The sequence below is a fragment of the Pelobates fuscus genome, chromosome 9 (assembly GCF_036172605.1).
Source record: "Pelobates fuscus isolate aPelFus1 chromosome 9, aPelFus1.pri, whole genome shotgun sequence".
NCBI lineage: Eukaryota > Metazoa > Chordata > Amphibia > Anura > Pelobatidae > Pelobates > Pelobates fuscus.
In genome coordinates, this window is record NC_086325.1 from 134,707,584 (window position 1) to 134,728,965 (window position 21,382).

At 39.1% G+C, this 21,382-nt stretch overlaps 1 protein-coding gene across 7 annotated transcripts in view; it reads right to left on the reverse strand.

The window, feature by feature from the left end:
• RAPGEF1 (Rap guanine nucleotide exchange factor 1) overlaps nucleotides 1-21,382 on the reverse strand; it is an 89,679-nt gene that overhangs the window by 16,665 nt on the left and 51,632 nt on the right. For 2 of the 7 annotated variants that reach the window (XM_063432472.1, XM_063432471.1), the window contains exons 5-12: nucleotides 19,552-19,640; nucleotides 17,927-18,079; nucleotides 17,147-17,273; nucleotides 16,873-17,056; nucleotides 14,318-14,800; nucleotides 12,268-12,470; nucleotides 9,442-9,600; nucleotides 5,193-5,465 (exon numbers count right to left, since the gene is read on the reverse strand). In XM_063432472.1, coding sequence (XP_063288542.1) covers nucleotides 5,193-5,465; nucleotides 9,442-9,600; nucleotides 12,268-12,470; nucleotides 14,318-14,800; nucleotides 16,873-17,056; nucleotides 17,147-17,273; nucleotides 17,927-18,079; nucleotides 19,552-19,640 — 1,671 coding nt within the window. Of the gene's footprint in view, nucleotides 1-2,626; nucleotides 2,714-5,192; nucleotides 5,466-9,441; nucleotides 9,601-12,267; nucleotides 12,471-14,317; nucleotides 14,801-16,872; nucleotides 17,057-17,146; nucleotides 17,274-17,926; nucleotides 18,080-19,551; nucleotides 19,641-21,382 lie in introns of all 7 variants that reach the window. The other 5 variants (XM_063432473.1, XM_063432474.1, XM_063432477.1 and 2 more) reach the window with 5 other exon arrangements.

A 21,382-nucleotide genomic window follows, 5' to 3' on the forward strand; every position in this document is an offset into this window, starting at 1 on the left:
AGACAATTAATTACGAGTAGAAGCCATGTTTTTAGCTTAGATGAGACAATGAAGAGAGAACAGCCACATTTAGATGTAAAAAAGCAGAAGCGCGGAACAGCCACATTAAGATGTAAAAAAACAGAAGCTCGGAACAGCCCACCTCCCCCAATCTAGATCAGTGGTTCTTATACACTGGGTAAGCTCCAGGTGGTGGGACAATAAATTCATAAGGTCCCAAGAAACTTCCCAAAATAAATTGCTTACTGTTGCAGTAGCATGTTCCACAACGTGATGAAGACCCCCTATGATACTGGGAAGAGTCTAATGAAGATGTTTTACAGAATTGATTACATATATTAAAACCTTAAAAATAAGCCACTGAAATCATTCCACAGTTTAGATCACAATCAGCTACAGTTAAAAACCACTGATCTAATATTTATAAAGACAAACATCTAAATTCCGCCATATTTAAGGTTAGAAAATTCTCTTTTTAGGCAGAAGAATGACAAAGTGGTCTCCTCCCACAGTTTTCTTTTTTCCAAAAGGCATTTTCAGATCATGGGTAAGAGGAAAAAAAATGTTCATATGTTTACTGTGAGTAGACATTCAGCAAACAGCATAACCTCAATTTGTTTAAATATACACAGGGATTTGGGAAGAGCGCATGTAACTTTTTTATTTGGTTTTTACTGTATGTACTGGGGCTGCTGTGTACTATGGTCATTGCTGCCGCTCAAGAGTAGTGGAAGTTTGAGCGCAGGACTTGGTTTGGTGTGTTTGTAGACATTCAGCAAAACATTTTTAAAGATCCAAGTGAATGCAAAATGTATCAACAAAATCTGTCATTCAGAATTTGATGTCCTAGTAATACCAGTTTTTGTACTTTTTTTCAAACAAAACAAAACCAAATACAGAGGTCTAACCACATGCTTTAAATTCAGTTCCTTCTATGTATTATCACATTACTATACCAGGGTTCTGTGAAACGCTTGCAACAGGACACACTCACAAGGTGTATAATTTGGAGATGTGGTTACTAAAAGAGAATTGAAAGTCAAGTTCCAAATTTGGAACAGCAGAGCTGCTAAATTATCTCCGAAATTGGCAAAGCCAGATGTTTTGAATTGTCATTTCTATTGTAGTCAAAGCAATCTTTTGATTAGTCTTTTTTTTTTTTCTTACCTTTTTTACATTATGAGACTCATTTTTAATAATGCCTACTAAACATATTGCAGCTCGTCTACTAAGATATTAATAGAAAAACAAATTTGCTAATGGCGTTTGCCCTGAGCCACCCATTGGGTCCTCAAAAGATTTTATCAAAAGGTGAGTCACAAACCGCAGGAACTACACAGTTTTGAGTGACAGCAAGCAATACTGACTATAGGTATGACCTGGATTAGTCATCATATACCTGCATTCACAAACCACTAAATCCTTGTTTTTATTTTACACTTGCATGTTTTCCAAAAAGCTTATTTTTTTTATTTTATTCACCCTAATTTGCTTATCAAAAAAACAAATTAAAGACTATAATCTGTGCTTCCACCTAATGTCTGTATCTAAGGCTTGAAGGCATGACCAGCGACACTGTGGATAACGAGTATTAACAAAGACATATTTGAAATACAGAAAGTCAAAAAGAATGCTCAAAGATGCAGAGGACGCGGTAGTTTATAAAAGATTACTATAATGGTCCACGCATAGGAGTACCGAAAGCCTGCTGCTAATTACCGAAAAAAAACACACAAAATATCTCCTCTCTCTTAGCAATCAGCTATTACATCAATTCCTGTAATAGGGGTAGGCAACTGTCAGCACTTTGGATGTTGTCGACTACATCTCTCATGATGCTTTGCTAGCATTATGGGAGAGCCGAAGATTGCCTACTTCTTCCCTATAACCTAAGTTATGGCCTAAACTGGTTTGGCTGTGAGTGGAGTTCAGCATGTTTGCAAATAGGAGGCAATGCATCAGGACGCCAAGTGTTTCATTCTAAATACTGGCCCGGGAGAAACAAAACGTGGCAAAACCTCTCTGACCCCCTCCTCCCCCCCAACAAATGGGGAAATAAATATGTTATTAAATACCCTGCAAAGTCCTATTTTAAGAAAAGCAAAAACACAACTTTACATTCCCTGGTTTATCCACAAAGGTGAGAACTGTCAGGATTTAAAAGAAAAAATAATAAGCTGAGTTGAAGAAATTCTCATCCAGCTATTTCGACCTTACGTTTATAAAAGTCATTTTAAATTCCCTAATATATGCAGTTTAGTAAATAACCCTATCTTTTAAACAGAAAATGGTTGGAGAGAAGAGAGAAATCTTACAGGAATCAAACAAGTAGAATTAAATACAAAATGACAAGGTTTGTCATGCAGCAATGTTACATAGTCTCAAGGGGAAAAAAGCTGATGGTAAAGCGAAAAAAAAAGCAAACTAAATACTTTTTTTCACTTGTAACCCTGGAGGTTAGAGCAGAAGGAAAGATTCAATGCCATGCGGCTCCATTGCATGGCGCAGCAGGGAGGTCAGAGGGGCATGGGTTCAGTTTAGTAATGCTGAGCATGCAGCGAGTGAGGTTTTGCTATAAATCTCCCAGCATGCCCCTCTTCCCCACCCAGCTGCGCCCCCTACTTACACTATCATACAGCGGGATATCGCCGTTGCTTTGCCCAGAGGAATACAGGTTGACATATTCGCTCATCTCCTCACCGGTATTTTCATTCTAAAGTGGAAAAAAACAGGGTGGAAGGGAACACGTCACGTGGGCACATATAGCTCTTCAAATGCACTTGACGTTAATGTGCTCATCAACAGGTTGGTTGCAATTTCCCCCAGCAGTAACAGTGAGGCTCTCAACGTTACCATTAATGTTGCCATGGTACAAGCTTGAAAACATTCTATAATGCATAGTTATGTTAACAAGGCCACTAAGTAGTCCATTCAATAAATACTAGTTTCACTTATTGACTCCTTTGCCAATCAAAAAAACGTTTTACTTCCGAAAAACTCATAGAGAAAAAGGAAACCACTGTACAAGATTGCAGAAAAGGCCAATGCACTTGAGTAAAGTCTGTATTTTTCCCCAAATCAATACACAATTGCTCTTTGAGATGAGTTTGCTTTACATCTTAGCTACTGGTTCTGAATGAAACTAAGGGCTGGTCAGCTGCTATTGACACTGTCACTTACAAGGAGTCTTTGCATATTTTGCCAAGACACCCCCAAGGTGACATGCCTGCTTGCACTGAGGCTTCCTGGGGGAAGAAGCTAAAGTGAGATATACCTACCCAAAGCAGTCCCTTTGCGAGTGCCACAATTTTCAGTTCCTGTGGCTTTGCCGTCAGGAGCACATTGTTACTATTGCACTCTGACGCAAGCGCAAGAGTACAAAATACAGGACTTCAACACTGTGGAATCTTCTATAGATCATCTGGAGTAGCACACAAAAAGATACCTTTTGCCAACAGCCATTGCTACAGTCAGGTGCTTGAAAAACACAAGAATTTAAGGAGAAGTTCCATATTTCGCCAGTCTCATCAACTGTCCATAAGGCAGAGTAATCCCTACTTTCTTATAATCTATTTCAATGAGATTCTAAGATTTTATGCCACCTTTAAAGTATGTTGTTCATTCAGACTGGGTCGTTCACAAACAATAATTTTTTTTTTTTTTTTTTAATCAGGCCGAAAAAGATAAACTGAAAACATAGCGGACTTCAAGAATTATTCATAATTGGCTTAAAATTTTAAATTAACTTTCACTAATTAGTGCAAATCCATGTTAGTAATTCTGGATACCTAGAGGCAACACTTTAAAAGGGACTAGTGCAATGATGGCATTTGTGATATACAACCCGGTCAAAAAATAAAAATACAAAAAATGCAGTCTAGTTTATTTAGAATTAAATATTTATAGGTCCACTATTTTCTTTAACAAAACATATAATGTAGATACGCACTTAAAACCTGTAAGCTATTACTTCGAGTAAGAACAGCTGAGTTTCAAAGCCAATCTTCAAACAGATTGCATTCTTTTCAGCATAAAAACTCCTTTCTTCTGGAACAAAAGCACTCTCCGAAAATTACCCGCATTTCCTATGCTGTTGAATGCCACTTGACACCTGTTACATGTGCAACTACTCCTTGAAGCTTTGCATCTAAAATGTTTTCTGCATGTTACAATGATGTGAGGCTTAGATTATCCTCTAAATTATACCATTTTGTAGACCCCTGGGTTGTTAAATTCTAGGTCAGGATCCAAAACTTTGCCCTCATGTTATTTTCAGTGGGACCCAAGCAGTTGGTTGACATCATATTCATCAAGCAACTGTCCAGAAACATTAATTTTTGCATATATTACAACTGAAAATTGAGCCCCTGAGCTAATTTTTGCAATGGGTCACCAAACTAATGTTAAAGGACAACAAAGAAATTCCCCAGGCACTCAGGAGTGTTAAAGGCGCAGGCAGTTTTAATGAAACAAAAAGGCAGCAACGTTTCGACCTACTAAGAGGTCTTTTTCTTAGTAGGTCGAAACGTTGCTGCCTTTTCGTTTCATTGAAACTGCCTTCCGGCTTTAACACTCTGAGGGCCCGGGGGAATTTCTTTGTTGCCTTAACGTGTTAGGGTTGCTGGTCCTGCTCCGGAGCACCGGTGGCTGCTAGGATTGAGTGCGGTTCCTATAATCACCTTTTAACAACTCATGTGCATAACATTAGTTTGGTAAACCCTTACAAAAGTTTAATAACCATTGTTAAAAACCCTTACAAAAGCTTAATGACTTTTGTTAGAACCCTTACAAAAGCTTAATAACCATTGTTCTAGAATAGCAAAAGTTCTTGCCTAAGTCTCCATCCCCTCCAATACTCAATCTAAATGTACATGCAAAATATTTCAGTGTTCGGATAACAGCAGCAGGTCAGTATAGAATGCCCATGCTTAAAGAGAGGTGAGTGAACCCAGATGGACATCTTGGTTGGCACACTTTGTTTGGTAAGGCGGATTTTGAGGTTTGTGGCTTTATGGTTTTATGTATGCACCGATTGTTAATGGTTAGTGTAGGCAAACAAATACACAGACACAAAGGCACAGTCACAAGGGTTGAACCAGGAGGCGATGACAGCAAGAGCAGGAGAACATAGGCAAGGTGTGAAAGAGTTATGGTGAGAAGCTGGATTGGTCATTCACAAATGCCCCACTAACCCATCCAGCCGAGACCCCTTCCATCCTCAACGCTGTCGTCTGGAGAGAGCCGGACAGAGGCGTCTCAAAAGCAAGGCAGGCAGCAGGGGCCCCGCAGGAGCTGCCACCTTGAGAGGCGGGTAATGGGGGGCAGAGGGGAGTTGGGGGCACAGTATCTGGTAGCATCGGGTTATAACAGGAGGAGTAGAAGACAGTGGGCTGAAGCATTGGAAGTGCTGGAGCCTGGCTGGGAGGCACAAAATCTTGGGAGTAGGAACGGAATACAGATTTGTACTGGGGGTAAGCATGAACAAGAGGAAATAAAGAGAGAGAGAGAGAGGATAAAAAGAAAAGTAAAATTAGTGGAAAGCAGTTTAGTAGCCATGGTCAGTTGTTTCTCCTGCCTCTGTACTTGTTTCATACCTGAAAACACGTACAAAATTTGTTAACAACCAACAAGATTTTTTTAACTTAATTTTATGTGCGTCTCATTGCATTTCCTTCACAACCAAAATTACTATAATGATGACAACTAACAAACAGGAAAACACATTCTTACATCTTGGCTGTGGAGCCTCTAGCTCTTCACACTATTTGGAGGCCAGTTTGTCTTTCCTGTACAGGCCATATCAAGAAATAAAGTAGATTTTTTTTTTTTAAGTGAGTTAATCCTTTGAGTGCCAGAGAGGTGAACCACATGGCTCTAGCAGTGTTGAAAATGAAAAGAGTCTATTCCTGACGTACCCAGAATTAACTATCTTTATAGACTTGATGGACGCAAGTCACTTTTCAGCCAATGCAACTATGTAGCTGAAAAGTTGGAGAAGTCCTATCCCAAATTCTTCAACTACAAAAAGTCCAGAAGGGGGAGCAAAAAATAAATAAATAAAAAAATGTCCACTGGCCAGCTTGTGTCTCATAAAATGCCATAAGTGTATGCAATATAACTGCTTTTTTCCTACTCCCCACTCCCCAGCATCTCACCCCTCCTGTTTCCTTCCTTTCACATGTCTCTCCCATGCTCCTTCCTTCCTCGGATTCTTGAAGGCCTCTGGAATCCCAGCAATGCAGTCACACAGCAGGGCTGATGGAATGTGACACTATCCATCCCCTCCTAGTATTAAACTCCAGACCATATGGTCTGAATATTCCTCTCCCCCTCCAGGAGACACAGTATGGCCACAAGGCACTCTTAATAAATGTGTGCTGTGTAAACTGACCCAGGAAAACCCCCTTAGTCCTGCTGGGATATTTTTACAGCATGCAGGCAGTGAAGATCAGGTGAGGGCCAGTCCACCCGAGACATGCCAGTCTAACAGATCAAAGGGTGGTGCGTCATCAGGGCAATTAGGAACATTTTACCATTACTCAATCCTGTGTACCCATGCTGCAACGGATTGTAAAACTAGTATAGGAGCAACCATCATGGAATACGAGATGGTATGCAACACAAATAGTTACTTTATCACCACTTTAAAAAAAAAAACTGACGTAGGTCACTTAGTTGTTATGCCTGTATTCCCTAAGTAGCAATTTGTATTGACAAAAAATACTGCATACATTTAGTGAAGTCTGGGATTTTTACTTTAGCCTAAATCTCCTTTAAGAGTCAGATTTACCTACACTACACTAGTTAGTGAATTAAGCCCTAAAGGGACGTTCATGAAGTGTTAACTATCAGGAACGCAAAGTGAATTTCAGATTTTAAGTCAAAAATAGTTGAACTGAAAATGGAGAGGACTTGAAGAACTTTTCCAATTGGACTATTTTGGCCAAAAAAACATTTAAATTAACTTGCAAAAACCTGTGAGTGCTAAGGTCGCCAAATGTAACATTTCAACCGTTGAGTCTCTGCTCCTTTAGATGTGAAACGGTTGCTGTCTGAGTTGCAAGATTTGGATGCGTTGGGAGATATGCTTTGCACTGCTCTCCTACACGGCACTGAATATAGCAGGGGTCATACCGAGAGCAAGAAAGGGGATTGGAATTGAGAACGGGCTGTGATAGATTCCATGCTGGAACCAGGTCATTCACATTGTTCACTTAACTCTTCAAGGGCCAGAGGATGATGCATACTGCTTGAAATTTTTGAAAAGATAAAGGAAACTACCAAGGCAACACCATGTGGAAATAATCACCATTATAGATAATGTGTATATGGATCCATTCCATGTATTTCTAAAGCAGGTAGAGCTAATACATTAAAAATCAAACTTAAAATATATTTTTTTCTCACCTCCAGTCTATACCTGAATGCCCCATTTAGTTTACACGTGTTTATACTTGATATTGACATTGCCTATAAATCTTGCTAGATCACTATGGATGCTACATTTCACGGTATTCTGGTGAGAGGTCATTGCAGACCTAGGCCATGCTTTTCTCATCAGCTATAAAGGAAATGAGGGGGCTACTCCGAACAAGCGAGATGAATCATGGGAGATGTTTTAAAGAGGATTCAAATGTTGCCATTCACCAAAATGCAAATATTAACAAATTTTCTAAATAAGTAAATATAAACCAAAGCACATACAGGCTTTCATACCCCGACGGACAGTACTGAAATAATTGATCATCACCCCTTCCCCGGCACTGAAAGGGCCAAATCACTGGGAGTCTACTTATATTAAAGTTAAGATGCACACATGCCTGGATCAGCAAGTGATGCATTTGGCTATGGAGAGTTTGTTGGCCACGCATTTAAATGATTTGGTGAAATTGGCATCTTTCTCTATCGGCATATATTGTTTCCTGCTGATTTATGGTGGGCTACAACTTTAAAACAAGCTTCTGATGGCCGGAATAAATGTACCTGGCAGAGATTGTGTGTTGTAATCCAACAAGGACAAAATACACCATGTATTTTCTTCCCTGCAAACAATCTATCATTTGGCTCTGCCTGCAGTGCTATCATCCTCAGTAAATAAGGCATGATATTTAGGCGCTCCAATTAAAAAATGTGTGTGATAAGGTGCATCCAAACCATTAGATTGTGCTTCTCAAAACCTGCAAACATACTAATAAAAAAATGACTTATTATTGCCTAAAATGTATAAATTGCATATGCCTCAATAAAATATTACTGAAATAAAATAAATAAAATACTAATAAAAAACCCAAAAGTTTTAGGTGTGTGCTAAATATCTAAAAAAAATAACCAAATTCCCCTCCATGTAAGAAATGTGTTCATGGACACTTATCTGAAAAGGATTACTTCTGGAATCTAAAAATCAAAGGGGGAAAAAAAAAAAAATACATATTAAAATAAATAAATATATATATATATATATATATATAAATAGAAAAAAATAAAACAATTATAGTACTTTTGTATTTAGTACGCACTTCATAATTAGTTGGTATTTTGCACACAATATATATATATATGTAATACTATTTTAAGCAATACACACTATGATTGTTTTTTTTTTTTTTTTTTATTGCTCTTTGCGGGTTTTTTTGGACTCCAGAAATAATTCTTTCAAGGTAAGTATCCGTGAACACATTTCTTTAAATTTTATATTTTTAACATACTCCTAATCTTTGGTTTTCTTTATTACTATTTTTGCAAATAAAAAAAGGTTTCTGCAATATGTCTTTTTGAGTATGTCATCAAATGCTTTTTTTTTTCAGGATAAAGATATTTTAAAGTCAGTCACAGGGCAATGGAATCCTTTTTAGCACTTACGAGTAGCTGTGGACTTTAGGGAGGCAATGCTTCTTGGGAAATGTAGTCAGTTTAATTTCCAGTGCAGTGGTCATAGCCTTAGACCTGCACTTCCAGCATTTAATGTACCCCTAACTTGTCCTAGTTTAAAAGCCATACTTTGTTCTAAGCTCACTTTCCATAACACAGTTAATATACAAATATATAATAAATATTTGTTATCACCCTGCTTGCATGATGTATTAATTCTGCAGGTTCAGGCTTGAATCTAAGAATGGCACAACCTCCGCTAGCTGTATGTGCAAATAGGGAAGGGTGGCAGAAGAGGGTAGAGCAGCTGCAAGGAGTATGAAATATAGAAGAAAAGGCAGAGATAAATAAAATGAGGAGGGTATTTGGAATGTAGAGAAATTAATTAGTAAGTCTGCAGCCCAGCTTAGCTAGATTATTAGCCCAAAAAGACTGAAGAACGCCGAGGGCGATACATGCAATATAAGGACAAATATCAAACGGGTTCATAGAGATGCAGAATTAAAGCCTGGTATTCTCACACTTCATTCCTTACACTCCACCACAGAAGCAAGAGGCTGAGTGGAAACTCACCGAAGGCACAGGAAAGGAGCCGTGCCGGCTCAGAAAGCAGTTAGAGACGGACAGACTGATGCCCTGAGGGAGGCTGGTGTCCTCGGGTGTGAAGACCCCTTTGGTTGGCTGTGCACAGTACGAGACAGAGGAGAAGGAAGAGGCAGCAAAGGAAGCCTGCTGAAAGAATTAGAGACACAAAGAGGAGGTGGAAGAGGAAAAAGAACAGGAATACAAGGTGGTACAGGCAGGAAGCTCGTGTACAAACACAGCTTGTATATAAGCAAATACAAACAAGCGCACACACATTTGTTTATGGAATAACAGAATTTCAAACAAGCGTTGTGGAGATTCTATTTTTATCAAGTTTATAGAATTTTGTATGTTGTACAAATCCTACCACTATCCATAGAGGGGTTTCTTATTGCACGATTCTCTTTCTAACCTTTTTATGTACTGTCTTTGGGTATATAAATACATACAGGTTTAAATATATGTATGCATGGGCGTATTCATTGTGTCACTCATTTCAATCTTGTTTTATTATCTCTCACTCTTCTATCCTTGTACAAAATATTTGGAATTGGAAAACTGTGTGTGTCTCCCCCACCCCCCTTCATTTGATCTGTACCTTCACTCTCTGCAACACAGATCATTACAAGTGCATTAAAATAAATAAATAAATAAACTTGATAAGGGCAGGATCTCCAGAAAAGCTGGTCTTCCCAAAATCCTGGTAGTCCAATAAAAAGGCATTAAAAGATACAAAAATAATCCATTAAAATAACTTGGCATCAGTATCAATAAACTAAAACAACTACCCTTACAATGATACATACACCGAGTAGCTCAGATATAACGATAAATACATTTAAAGTGACTGCCCAAGCATGATAACATACATATATCCTGTTGAAGTGTTTAGGGTGCTATTAGGCTACTTCTAGGTCTGGATATTATGGTTCTCCAAAGAGACTGCTCTTCGTTTTGTTTTGATGGCAATTCCACCTCAACATCAGCAAACACAATTGTGTCCACAATTGTACAGCACTGATGCCATTCAGCCAGTCAATGCCATCCAAATATGGATAAAACCGATTTTGTTATGGGTGAAGTGAAATTGCAGCATTAACAATGAGGTGAGCAGGGACATCAAGCACCCCATGTTTTGGCCAAACTGCATAAAAATGGTTTCACCTAGAAGTAGCACCATCACAGTGCAAGAGGATGTAGTAGTTTTGGTGCTTAGACTGTCCCCTTAACCCCTTAAGGACACATGACATGTGTGACATGCCATGATTCCCTTTTATTCCAGAAGTTTGGTCCTTAAGGGGTTAAAGAAATCGAAGCATCAAAATACCTTGAACCCACACCTATGAGTAAATATGTACAGTCCAATCCTGCACACCTGAATATATACGTCCATTTACAAATTATAAGAACTTTCGGTTGAAAAAGAGAAGAATTATGTAGCCAGAGATTTTTGCATGATAGGCAAGTTTTAAGATAACGCAATAGTAGAATTCAATCATCCACTGAGTCACTAAGTCTGTGGATTACATGTAATTTATTGCAAAATATTTTATTTTTGGAGTGAGTTTCTATTTTTGGAGAGTTGCTCAAGAAAGGCAGTATTCTACCCTGTATTCATTATTGATTTAAAAGAAAAAACAATTTAAACAACTCCTCTCTACCTTCCCTCAAAAAAGATATTAAAAACAGAAGATATACACATTGCAAATTCTGTGCAGTTAAAAGCACAAAAAAGAACAAATATTACTTTGATAGTATTTAGGATCTCAATAGTAATCAGAGTCACTGGAAATCTACTTTGTGGTTATAGTGTTGCTAAATATTTTATATGTGCACAGACATTGATATAGATTTTCAAATAGCTTTTAAAAGCATTGTAAGCTTTGGTTGATTTAGGAAGTGGACAAAATAATATTTTTATGTGCTTTAAATGCCAGACATTGTAGATGATTGTTCAATAGGAAGATTCAGCACTTTATACTGTGTGTGGGAATTACTGAAGGATTTCACTATTCTGGACTTTGAAAATAACACTAGAAAGGTCAAGGCTTAGATTAAAACGTACTGATGTTAATGCCGGAGTTTAAAGGAACACTATAGGGGCATGAACACAAACTTGTATTTCTGACCCTAAAGGATTAAAACCACCATTTAGACGGCTTGCTCCGCCCAGATTTGCCTCTTTGGCTGATCTCACCCAATCCAATCCTTTCCCATAGGAATGAGTTAACCAAGAAGGCAGAGTGGAGGCGAGGCCCATCGACAGCCTGGGCAATCAGCATCTCCTCACAGAGATACATTGAATTAATGCATTTCTTTGAGGAAAGTTCAGCGTCTCCATGGAGAGCGTGGAGACGCTGAACGTCAGTTAAGCCATGCCCAGGGAAGCACTTCTAGTAGCCATCTGAGAAGCAGCCACAGGAGGGGTGCCTAGGCTTTAATGTAAACACAGCCTTTTCTCTGAAAAGACAGTGTTTGCATGAAAATGCTTGCAGGGACTGACTATACTCACCAGAACAACTACAATAGTCAGTGATTAGGCATGTCCAGAAAGTGGAGCTAAAATGATAATTGTAAAAATTATAGTAGAGAGATTATAGTAGAGAAATCCTAATAACTAAAGGGATTGTGCCGTATTAGTAAAGGGTTAAAGAAATCCAAACATGAGGCTGGGCTGGACTGGACAATACGCATTGTCCAAGTGTGTGATATTCGCAAACAGGAGTGTTAGCAGTTTGCGCAATCCAAGTTATCCACACATTTTAGAAACTAGAAATAACAAAAACGACCAGGACAACAATGAATTACACTTACCAGCTGTCGCTGTTTGGGAGGCAGGGCAGGGGGTGGAGCTCGTTCGTGGCCTGGGTCAGCGTTACTAAATGAGTCATTGAAGCCATACACCTCTCGCAGGTGCTTGTTTTTCTGCTGGTAGATGTGTTCATTCTGTGGGGTCTGGTAGAAGACTGATGGCTGAGGTTCTGAATAGTCTTCCACAAAGCGCATGTACGTCATCACTAAAGGGGGGAAAGCAAGACATGAAAGACTGCCCTGTTCAACTGTGTGCAAAGTAGGATTGGCATCCAACGCCATTTAAGTCTTTCACTTTTGCATCTTAGATTATTGTTCAATTTTCTTTCTACTGAAGAAATATTTTTTTAATACACATAACTTATAAAAACGTTTATATACATAAGTTAAGATTTCAGTAACGGTAAAAAAACGGTTACATACGAGACGGGTCTGGGCTTGGAAAAGAATGTTAGCAAAACTCGGGGCGGTGGGTACAGTTGGACGGAAGGTATGAGACATGAGCCTTCTGTTGATCATGCAAACAGAGACCCTTTTTGACAACACTGATCTTTTTCACTACGTCACAGTGCTAACAGTGAAATCATTTAAAACGTGAACTGTAAGACGATGCTATAAAGTCTGGTGATAAATAGCTACAGGCTGCAGAATTAAACCACGTTAAGAAATAGTTGTAGAGAGAAGAATTCAGTGGAACCCCAACACACTCAGAAGACCACAACCTCTCTCAACCTGCCGCGTGACTATGTAACAGGTAAGAGCGACCGGCATTAGGGGAAATATCCCATAAGCTCTTAGAAGGGCAAGAAAGAGGAAAGGATAACAATAGGATACATTTACTGGAGTAAAATACCCAATAAAAGACTCACTGCTCTAGCAGTCATGAGTGCCCCTTTCAGACACTTAGTTGTTTTTTTATCCTATAAATAAAAGATTACATAATTTATTTGCGTATTATTTTGTAACACATCTATACAAGTAATTACCCCCTTGTGGAATGATAAATACAGAATTCTACTGCATCTTTAAGGGCAGACATACTTGGAAACCAGAGCAATCTGAATGTTCCTTTCCTGGTTAAATACTTTGTTGTTATTATTTAGTTTTGCCACAGCGGCGCTTGCCTGTTACACAATCAAAACACGGGCACGCACACAACCTGGCAAAATTCCAAGCCTATTATTGTGACAAGCAACAACAACAAAAATTGTTACTTTTACAGCTACACCGCAGTGACATTGTAAACTGGCCACCATGCTTTGCACAAGATTAAACAACGTCTATCACATAGGCAGATGTCACAGTGTCAAGAAGATTCTCTAAGGGTGAAAAGGCATGTTTTCCTCTAAACCTAATTTCAGCTTGTTTCTATGCAGGGACCTTTTTATTCCTTATATAGTGATTACACAAATATAGCTAAGCCAAGGTATGCCACCTCTTCCCGGATTTACAGACAGCCTCTAAGACTAATACTGTTAGTCTTCATTCCAGAGAGGAAAAAAAAAAAAAAAAACACTTTCTGAATGTCCGAGAAATTTTATTTCATAATGAAATGCTGAAAATCCCTCGTCACAAGCAGAGTAAATTACCATTTTAGGATACAAACTCTCTCACAATTTCCGCCCAGCAAACCTTAAAGAGACACTGTAGGTAATAGAACCATTTTATTGCTTTGAATTCGTTATAGTGCATTGAGTGCCTTGGAACTTCTCCCTTATTCACTAATTAACCATATTCCAGGAGTTTGACACTGAATGAGGATCCATGGCTTCCCATAAACCCATAAGCCCTGCTCCCACTACAGGCATGGCTAAAGCAGCAGTTACACACTTCCTTGCAATTCTTGGCATACAGTGTTATGTCAATTGCATTCTATGTAAGCTGAACATTGACTGACAAGAGAGAAGCATGAGAACCTACCTACAGACTGCTTTCCACCAACTACTGTGTATGTGCTGACAGTCATGTATATAGTTATGATAGCAAGCTGTATGAAAATGGATCGTGACTTATCACCGAAATTATTTCAAAAGCATGGGACAGTGGTACTTACTGTGTTTGTTCTTCTTTTCTGGAAGAGGAGGGGGGCTTTCTGGAATGCCATCACACTCCACAGCAGCAAAGTCACCAAGGAACTCCACCTGGGAGACGTTCCCTGGCTGGAAAGGTGGGACAGCAGCAAATGGGGTAGCAGAAGGGGCAAGCGACTGTAGGTCATCCTCTGATATATTGTCGTACTGTGAGGGATGCCGTTCATAGCAGACACGGTTTCCGGGGGGACCATCACAGACCTGAGAGACTGCACTCCTTCGTTTTTTCTCCGGTAGTGCAGGAGGCATCTCTATTGCTGAGGAGGGGGCAAGTTCAGGGTGCATGGGTTGGCCAGGAGGCAGTTGAAAGGTCTGTCCTTGAAACGGAGAACCAGATTCTCCCAGGGATTCTGGGAGAGGACTCAGAACACCCGTCCCCTGGCCCAACACCTGGTCTGCACGAGAAAGATCTTGCTGAAGGAATTCATAGTCTGGGTCGTAATTATCTGCAGAGGGGAAAAAAAAGCAAACGGGCTCTAACGATTGTTGGTGTAAAACTGAACAAAACTTAAATGTTCTCTTCAAAAGACAAGTTTTCAAATAATACTGACATTTAATTTTTTTTTACTGAACTAAGTGTACCCTGAATAAAATCAAGAGATCCATGCAAATTGAATATCTGATTTATTTGTATAGTTAAAATTACCTAAAATATTTTTTTAAATCCAGAAAATGTTGGTTTCATTCATTCAAATGAATGTCTGGCACACATCCAATGTCTAAACATTTGTTCAAACACAGCAATTCGTGTTAAAGGTAACTAGATATTCACCCACACTCTAAAGATTGGTGACTTATGAGATTTGACACTCTGAAAAAGATGCAGGGGAATATTAAACCAAAACAAAGAAGCAAGCACAACACAAACAATATAGCAAAACAAACAAACAAACCAAAAAAAAAAACCAGAAGCTATTCCAACACAAGTAGGACAGAAACTATTTTTGATCGACAATTTAACTGCGTTGCACCATAGATTTCGGTCACAAAATAAGGTCACCAGACGGTGCTGTTTAAGTCATGTTTCTGAAATAAACATGATGTAAAAATTAATCAGTCTCAATGTCACGTCCAGCATGCAAGTTTCAACATAATTACTTTAAGGAAGTGGGAAGCATGGTAACCTTGCATAACAAGACACAGGATTGATCAAATCTTCGATATTATCAGAGTGCACTAGTGTCCAAAATAAAAGGAACACTACATATTTTCAATGAAGTCACTGTGCCTTTTCGACATTTACAGGCACCCAGTACTGAGTGCAAACTGTTTGGTCAGCTCTGTGCTGGAGTTTACCCTGTTCTAAGAAAGATACATTTCTGAAGTAATACATTTTCTTGACTTCAGCTCCGATTTAACCACAAACAGGAAATCATCTTATTTTAAAGTATCTAAACACCTCTCAACACCCTCTGCATTGCACTTACGAGCAAAGAAATTAATATGCAATAAGGGAAGTGCAGGATTCGGAAATTAATCGTGTCATTTAGCTTACAGTAAAAGGCAATCCCTTTACAAATTGCGTGTAGGATTTAATATGATTAACAGTGGGCTAATTGGTATTTTTATGACTATAGGTTCAGAAATACAAACATGACTTACCCTTTATCCCAGCGCCACGCAGGTCTGCTGGCGCTGGCCCCGCCCCAATTCACCTTCTGGGCTGAGAGCATCAGATTTCAGAGCATTGGGAGGCTATTGAGCACGCGCCACAAACAAATGCATCTGATCATAGAGATGCATTGAATCAGTGCATTTCTATGGGGAACGTTTAGCAACTCCATGTAGAGCATGAAGATGCTGAACGTCAGTGCTGCACGTTTTCCAGCACTGACCCAGGAAGCACCTCTAGTGGCCGTCTGAGTGACTGCCACTGGAGGTGTCCCTAAGGAGCAATGTAAACACTGCTTTTTCTCTGAAAAGGCAGTATTACAGCAAAAAGTCTGCAGGGACTGACTATGCTCACCCGAACAACGTTAAACTGTAGTTGTTCAGGTGACTACAATGTCCCTTTAATTGTACTTCTCGAATAGTGGGATATTTGGACACTTTTACTGCATTGCTCAGTTTATAAATGGAATCAATGGGAACAGACATTCACTTATACCTTTATGGTCAATCAAACAGTCCAGAATTTGGTGTCTATCCAATTCTGTTTCAATACAGAATGACCGACCCATAATCAAGGTAAAATCAGGTCCCTCTTGTTGTTGATTAAGTCAGAAGCCTAGAATTCTATAAGGTGACTGTAAAGTTCATTGGCAGCGGATATGAAAGGTTACATTTGCAAGGAGCTGATCATTTGTCATCAAGCATGCAATTTAGCGAATGCTTCAGGTGCTCAGAGTCAGATTCAGCTCTAGTTTACACAGATAACAAACATTCTAGGAATTCTACATAGTAGCTAAACGAGCACACATCAAAATTTCCTTTTATGCTCTCTTTTCATGTCAGATATACAGGTCGGCCATTTTTCCTAGAAATGCACATGCTGCTTACACATGTGCCTATACCGTACCGAGAGTTTCACAGCTCGTGTTGCGTGAGCATTGCCCGCTGTCTCTGTCAAGGGATGAAAGCTGTTCGTCAGATTTACTGAGCTTCCCTATACTGCTGCAAGGTGAGAGGCGAGGAGATTCTCCGCCATACGACTGGCTTCCTCCCGATAGCCTTCGGCGAGCGTAACAGTCAACCTCAAAATCCTACAGTGGGGAGAAAGATGAAAGACTTACACAAGATTTTTTTAATATCTTTGTTATCAATCCCCGCAGTCAGTGTGTTATTGTACCAACCTGGGTATTTATTCCAATGGGTAAACTAGATCCACTTGTGGCTCTGCTCATTGGAGCAACAACAGCAACACGAGTGGGGGAAGGTGCCGATTGTCTCTTCTTTGGAGGTAACGCAGGGGGTGGGCTGCTAATGGAACAACACATAAGAGAATGCACTGGTATTAAACACAATTTCAGGACAGAGATAAATAGCAATAAGGGAAAAAAGTGAGAGTTATCTAAATAAGCCAATACACAATAAAATATGCACTTACATAAAAAAAGTAATTTGTCATAAAAAAAATACATCTAACAGAATTTAAGTCCCCAAAGACCTTCAAAAAGGCATATTTCTTTTTTTTTTTTAGTATATATATATATATATATATATATATATATATATATATATATATATTTGTAAACTGATTAGAGTTCTCCACATTATATAACTTATACTTACACCATAGAGGAGCTAAATAGAAATAAATTAAAAGTACAGGAAAACACTGTGGCTGCTTGTCTCATACCATGAATGATCATAGTATACTATAGCAACCTTGAAAAGAAACCTGGATGATTTAACCTTCTCTCCCCCCTCTCCCCCCCCCCCCCCAAAAAAAAGGCTTTATTTTACCATACAAGCTAAACAAATCAATGATTACTAGGTTTCCTTCCAACTAGATCTCTCGCCACTGCTGCGGTTTGCCATTTATGAAGAGTTCTTATTCTACAAGAGGAGTAAACAATTTGTGGCTTTTTTTTTTTCCCTCAAGAGACAGTAACATAAGTGGAAATACCTACCTATTTTCCACCACTCTTATCCCAGGCAGTGGGGGCTTTGGAGGAGCCATTTCATCGGTTTCTACACAGTCAACCTGCACCTCCTTGCCAGAGGGCTCCGGAGACTTGTTAAGAATCTCCAGCTCACGATCTGAGAGTGGGAGTTCCGAAGGGCTAATTGGAGAGTGAGGAGAACAAGACAAGGTTTAAGCGGACTCAAGAAAGAGATGACATGTTGTAATAAAGTTAAAGATCAATGCACGCAGCAAAACTTCTAACATGTACGTCATCCATCATTGTATTTTAAGAGTATTTGTACAACTACAAATAGTTGTAAAATAGTTAAATCAACGGGAGAAAAATAACAAACATGACTGATGGTAAACTGTACATTAATATAATTTATCAAGAAGCAAATAAGTTGATAAGTATATTTATTAAAGAAACACTATAGGGTCAGGAACAAACATGTATTCCTGACCCTATATTTAAATTTAAATGGCTTGCCCCCGTAGTCCCTTAAAAGGTAATAAAACGTACCTTATTGCCAGCGCCATGCGGGTCTGACAGTGCTGACCCTGCCCCCGTTCCCTGTTGTTGCTGACATCATCAAAATGCATGATTATAAGCCAATTCAATGCTTTCGCTATGGGAAAGCAATGGGCTGAAATCGGAAAGGAGGCAGGATGGGGAAAAGTGCTGGCTTGCCCAATCACCACCTCCTTATAGAGATGCATGTGAGGAAAATCCAGCATCTCCGTGCTGAATGGCAGTGCTGCACAGTGTGCAGCAGTGCCTCAAGAAAGCACCTCCAGTGGCTAAGGAGTGGCCACTGGAGGTGTCCCTAGCGGGTAATGTAAACATGCCTTTTCTCTGAAAAGGCAGGGTTTGCATGAAAATGCCTGAAGGTAATGATTATACTCACCAGAACAAATACAATAAACTGTAGTTGTTATGGTGACTATAGTGTTCCCTTAATATTATTCAAACACAGAAAACATTGAAATGTAAAGGGTGGCTTATGAACCACAGCCAATCCTTTATCTCTGCAGATGCCATTGTGGTATGTACTATTCATGTGCATGTGCTATGTACCTAAATTTATATTTTTACTGCAATTACATTATTTTTATGCATAATCTTAATATAAAAACGGTAAAAAGCAAATATAGATTCCTATGTACTACTTGCTTGCTGAACACTCTACAAACAGTAGTTGAAATAGTGGTCAGATACTTGGTTGTAGAGTTCGGAATGTAAAAACACATGACTCGCGCCTTGCTCATATTTGTTCTATTCCTCAGAATATAATCAGTTACACTGTAAAAGGTACGAAAATAACACTAAACACAAACACGCTACTTAAACAATACAAAAAAAAAAAAAATCAAAACCAGAAGCAAACGGTGGATAAAAGAAATTTAGAAAGAGGACAGAAATTGGGTTATTGATGATGAGAGAAGGCACATCAAAGAGACAGGTCTTTCAATTTCAATTCTTGAAAGTCTTCCAAGGTTAGCTGGACTACAGGGTTCCGACAATTATACTCCCTGCTTCCATATAATGGCTGTAATCATTTTTGAGCCTCAGAGGAAAGGAAAGTAATCTGGATGTGAGAGATGGACTCAGGAAGGTGAAGGACATACCTGTCTGTCTTGCATGCTGGCAATGTGGGCTTCACCGGTGTAGTGGGTGACGGCCGTTCCTGTTTTTCAATCATGAGACGCACGAGTTCCTGCAGGAGAAATTAATTGAAAGTGTTACATTAAAAACGTTCCTGTGAGTACTTGATGCCTATTCAACTCTTTCTTGACTCCGGAACTATATGAAGAAAAACTTATTCCATCTGGTGTTCCGTTGCATTATCCTTCATTAAATATCTATGAATATTGATCTCCCTACAAATCCTTCATCGTTATGCCTTAAATTGCAGATTAGATTTGGTTTAGTTTGCCAGTAAGCTTAGATATAGACATAGTATACGGCATATAGAAACTAAACAGTGGATATATAGAACATGCAATTTGTGCCCACCTAATTTATTACTAAAGGGCACTGAAGTTTGCAAATGTCTGTGTTTGCATGCAGATAAGGTGATTCGTGTAAAAATAGCATTGCCCCTTCCTTTCAAACACACATTTCTCATATCATCTTTTTAAGGTACTCATTCACTGATCACATGTTAAAGAATTCATACTCTCTGCACTTTACCTCTTACCTATTCTCTTTAGCCACATATTCCCACCGGGTTTGCAACCACACGATTTTTAAAGCATTTGAGGACATAAAAGTTGCAATATTTGTACAACTTTGTTCTGATGGCCAGATTTGACAGTTCTCATATCTCTCACTGTGTAGCAGAACATGAACCAAAGTATCACTAATGTTTGCACTATATTCAGTTAAAACACCTTTGCTACTTAAAGTTAAACTGTGAAATTCTTCACTCAAATATCACATTCTCTAGCCAACTTTTCTGTGAATGCACCATCATTTATTAAACAAAGGGAACGTAACTCTACTACATAATTGCATCGGAACACAGACTTCAGGATGACATCGCCACCTTCTCGAAATATGTTAATTACAAAGAATAGGAATTTAAGAGAACAATCACATCCAGATACATCAATTTCATATAGGAAATCTAAAAACCTCTGTTGGAATAAATTTGGTGCTGGACATTATTCCGGAGGCTGGTGGTCATGCCTCTTACTGCAATCATTTTCAAACACAAATACAGCCTCGTATTTTAGATCCTAGTGAAACACAACTGGAATCAAATTCAAGTGCCATTATGATTGTTCTCACCTAAATTAACGGTCCAAATTGTTCTGGCAGTTAGGATAGCTATTGCATTTCTGTGGAGCTCCCCCTTCAACCACTACAGTGAGGCATGAAGCAACTCACAACTAATTTGTAGTAAAATACAGAACTGTGTCAATGCATGTATAACACATGAACCAGAAGATGACCTACTCTTTTCTCTTCACTCTCCATCCTATACTTCTGACCCATTTTTTTGCACAAAATTTCAAGCAATTAAAAATGTTACTGGAATGGACTCAAGTACTCAATGAAATGATCTACACTCAAAAAGAAAGAAGAACATGGTAGTCACTAGTGCCTGTTTAGAAGAGTGCCTTTTTAATTGCTACAAGTGTGGTGACTGCAGATGTATTGTACTGGGCAGAGAGTGAGAAGAAAAACTTTGAAGCATCCGGTTGATGTGCAATAGGGAGTATTGAGCAATCATTAGATTGTGTGCTGCAGGCTGGCTGTATTAATGAGGGCAGTAGGGGCCCTCTGGATTTACAGTTAATGGATAGCGGAGACGATGAGCTATGATGTGAAATCACTGCCACAGAGCTGTGAGTAGGGAGGGAAGCCTGGAAGGCACCCAACAAACTGACTTCATTCTTTGGATGACCTCACGGATGCAAACTCCAGCTGCTAGTCTCCAGAGGGGATGCGCAG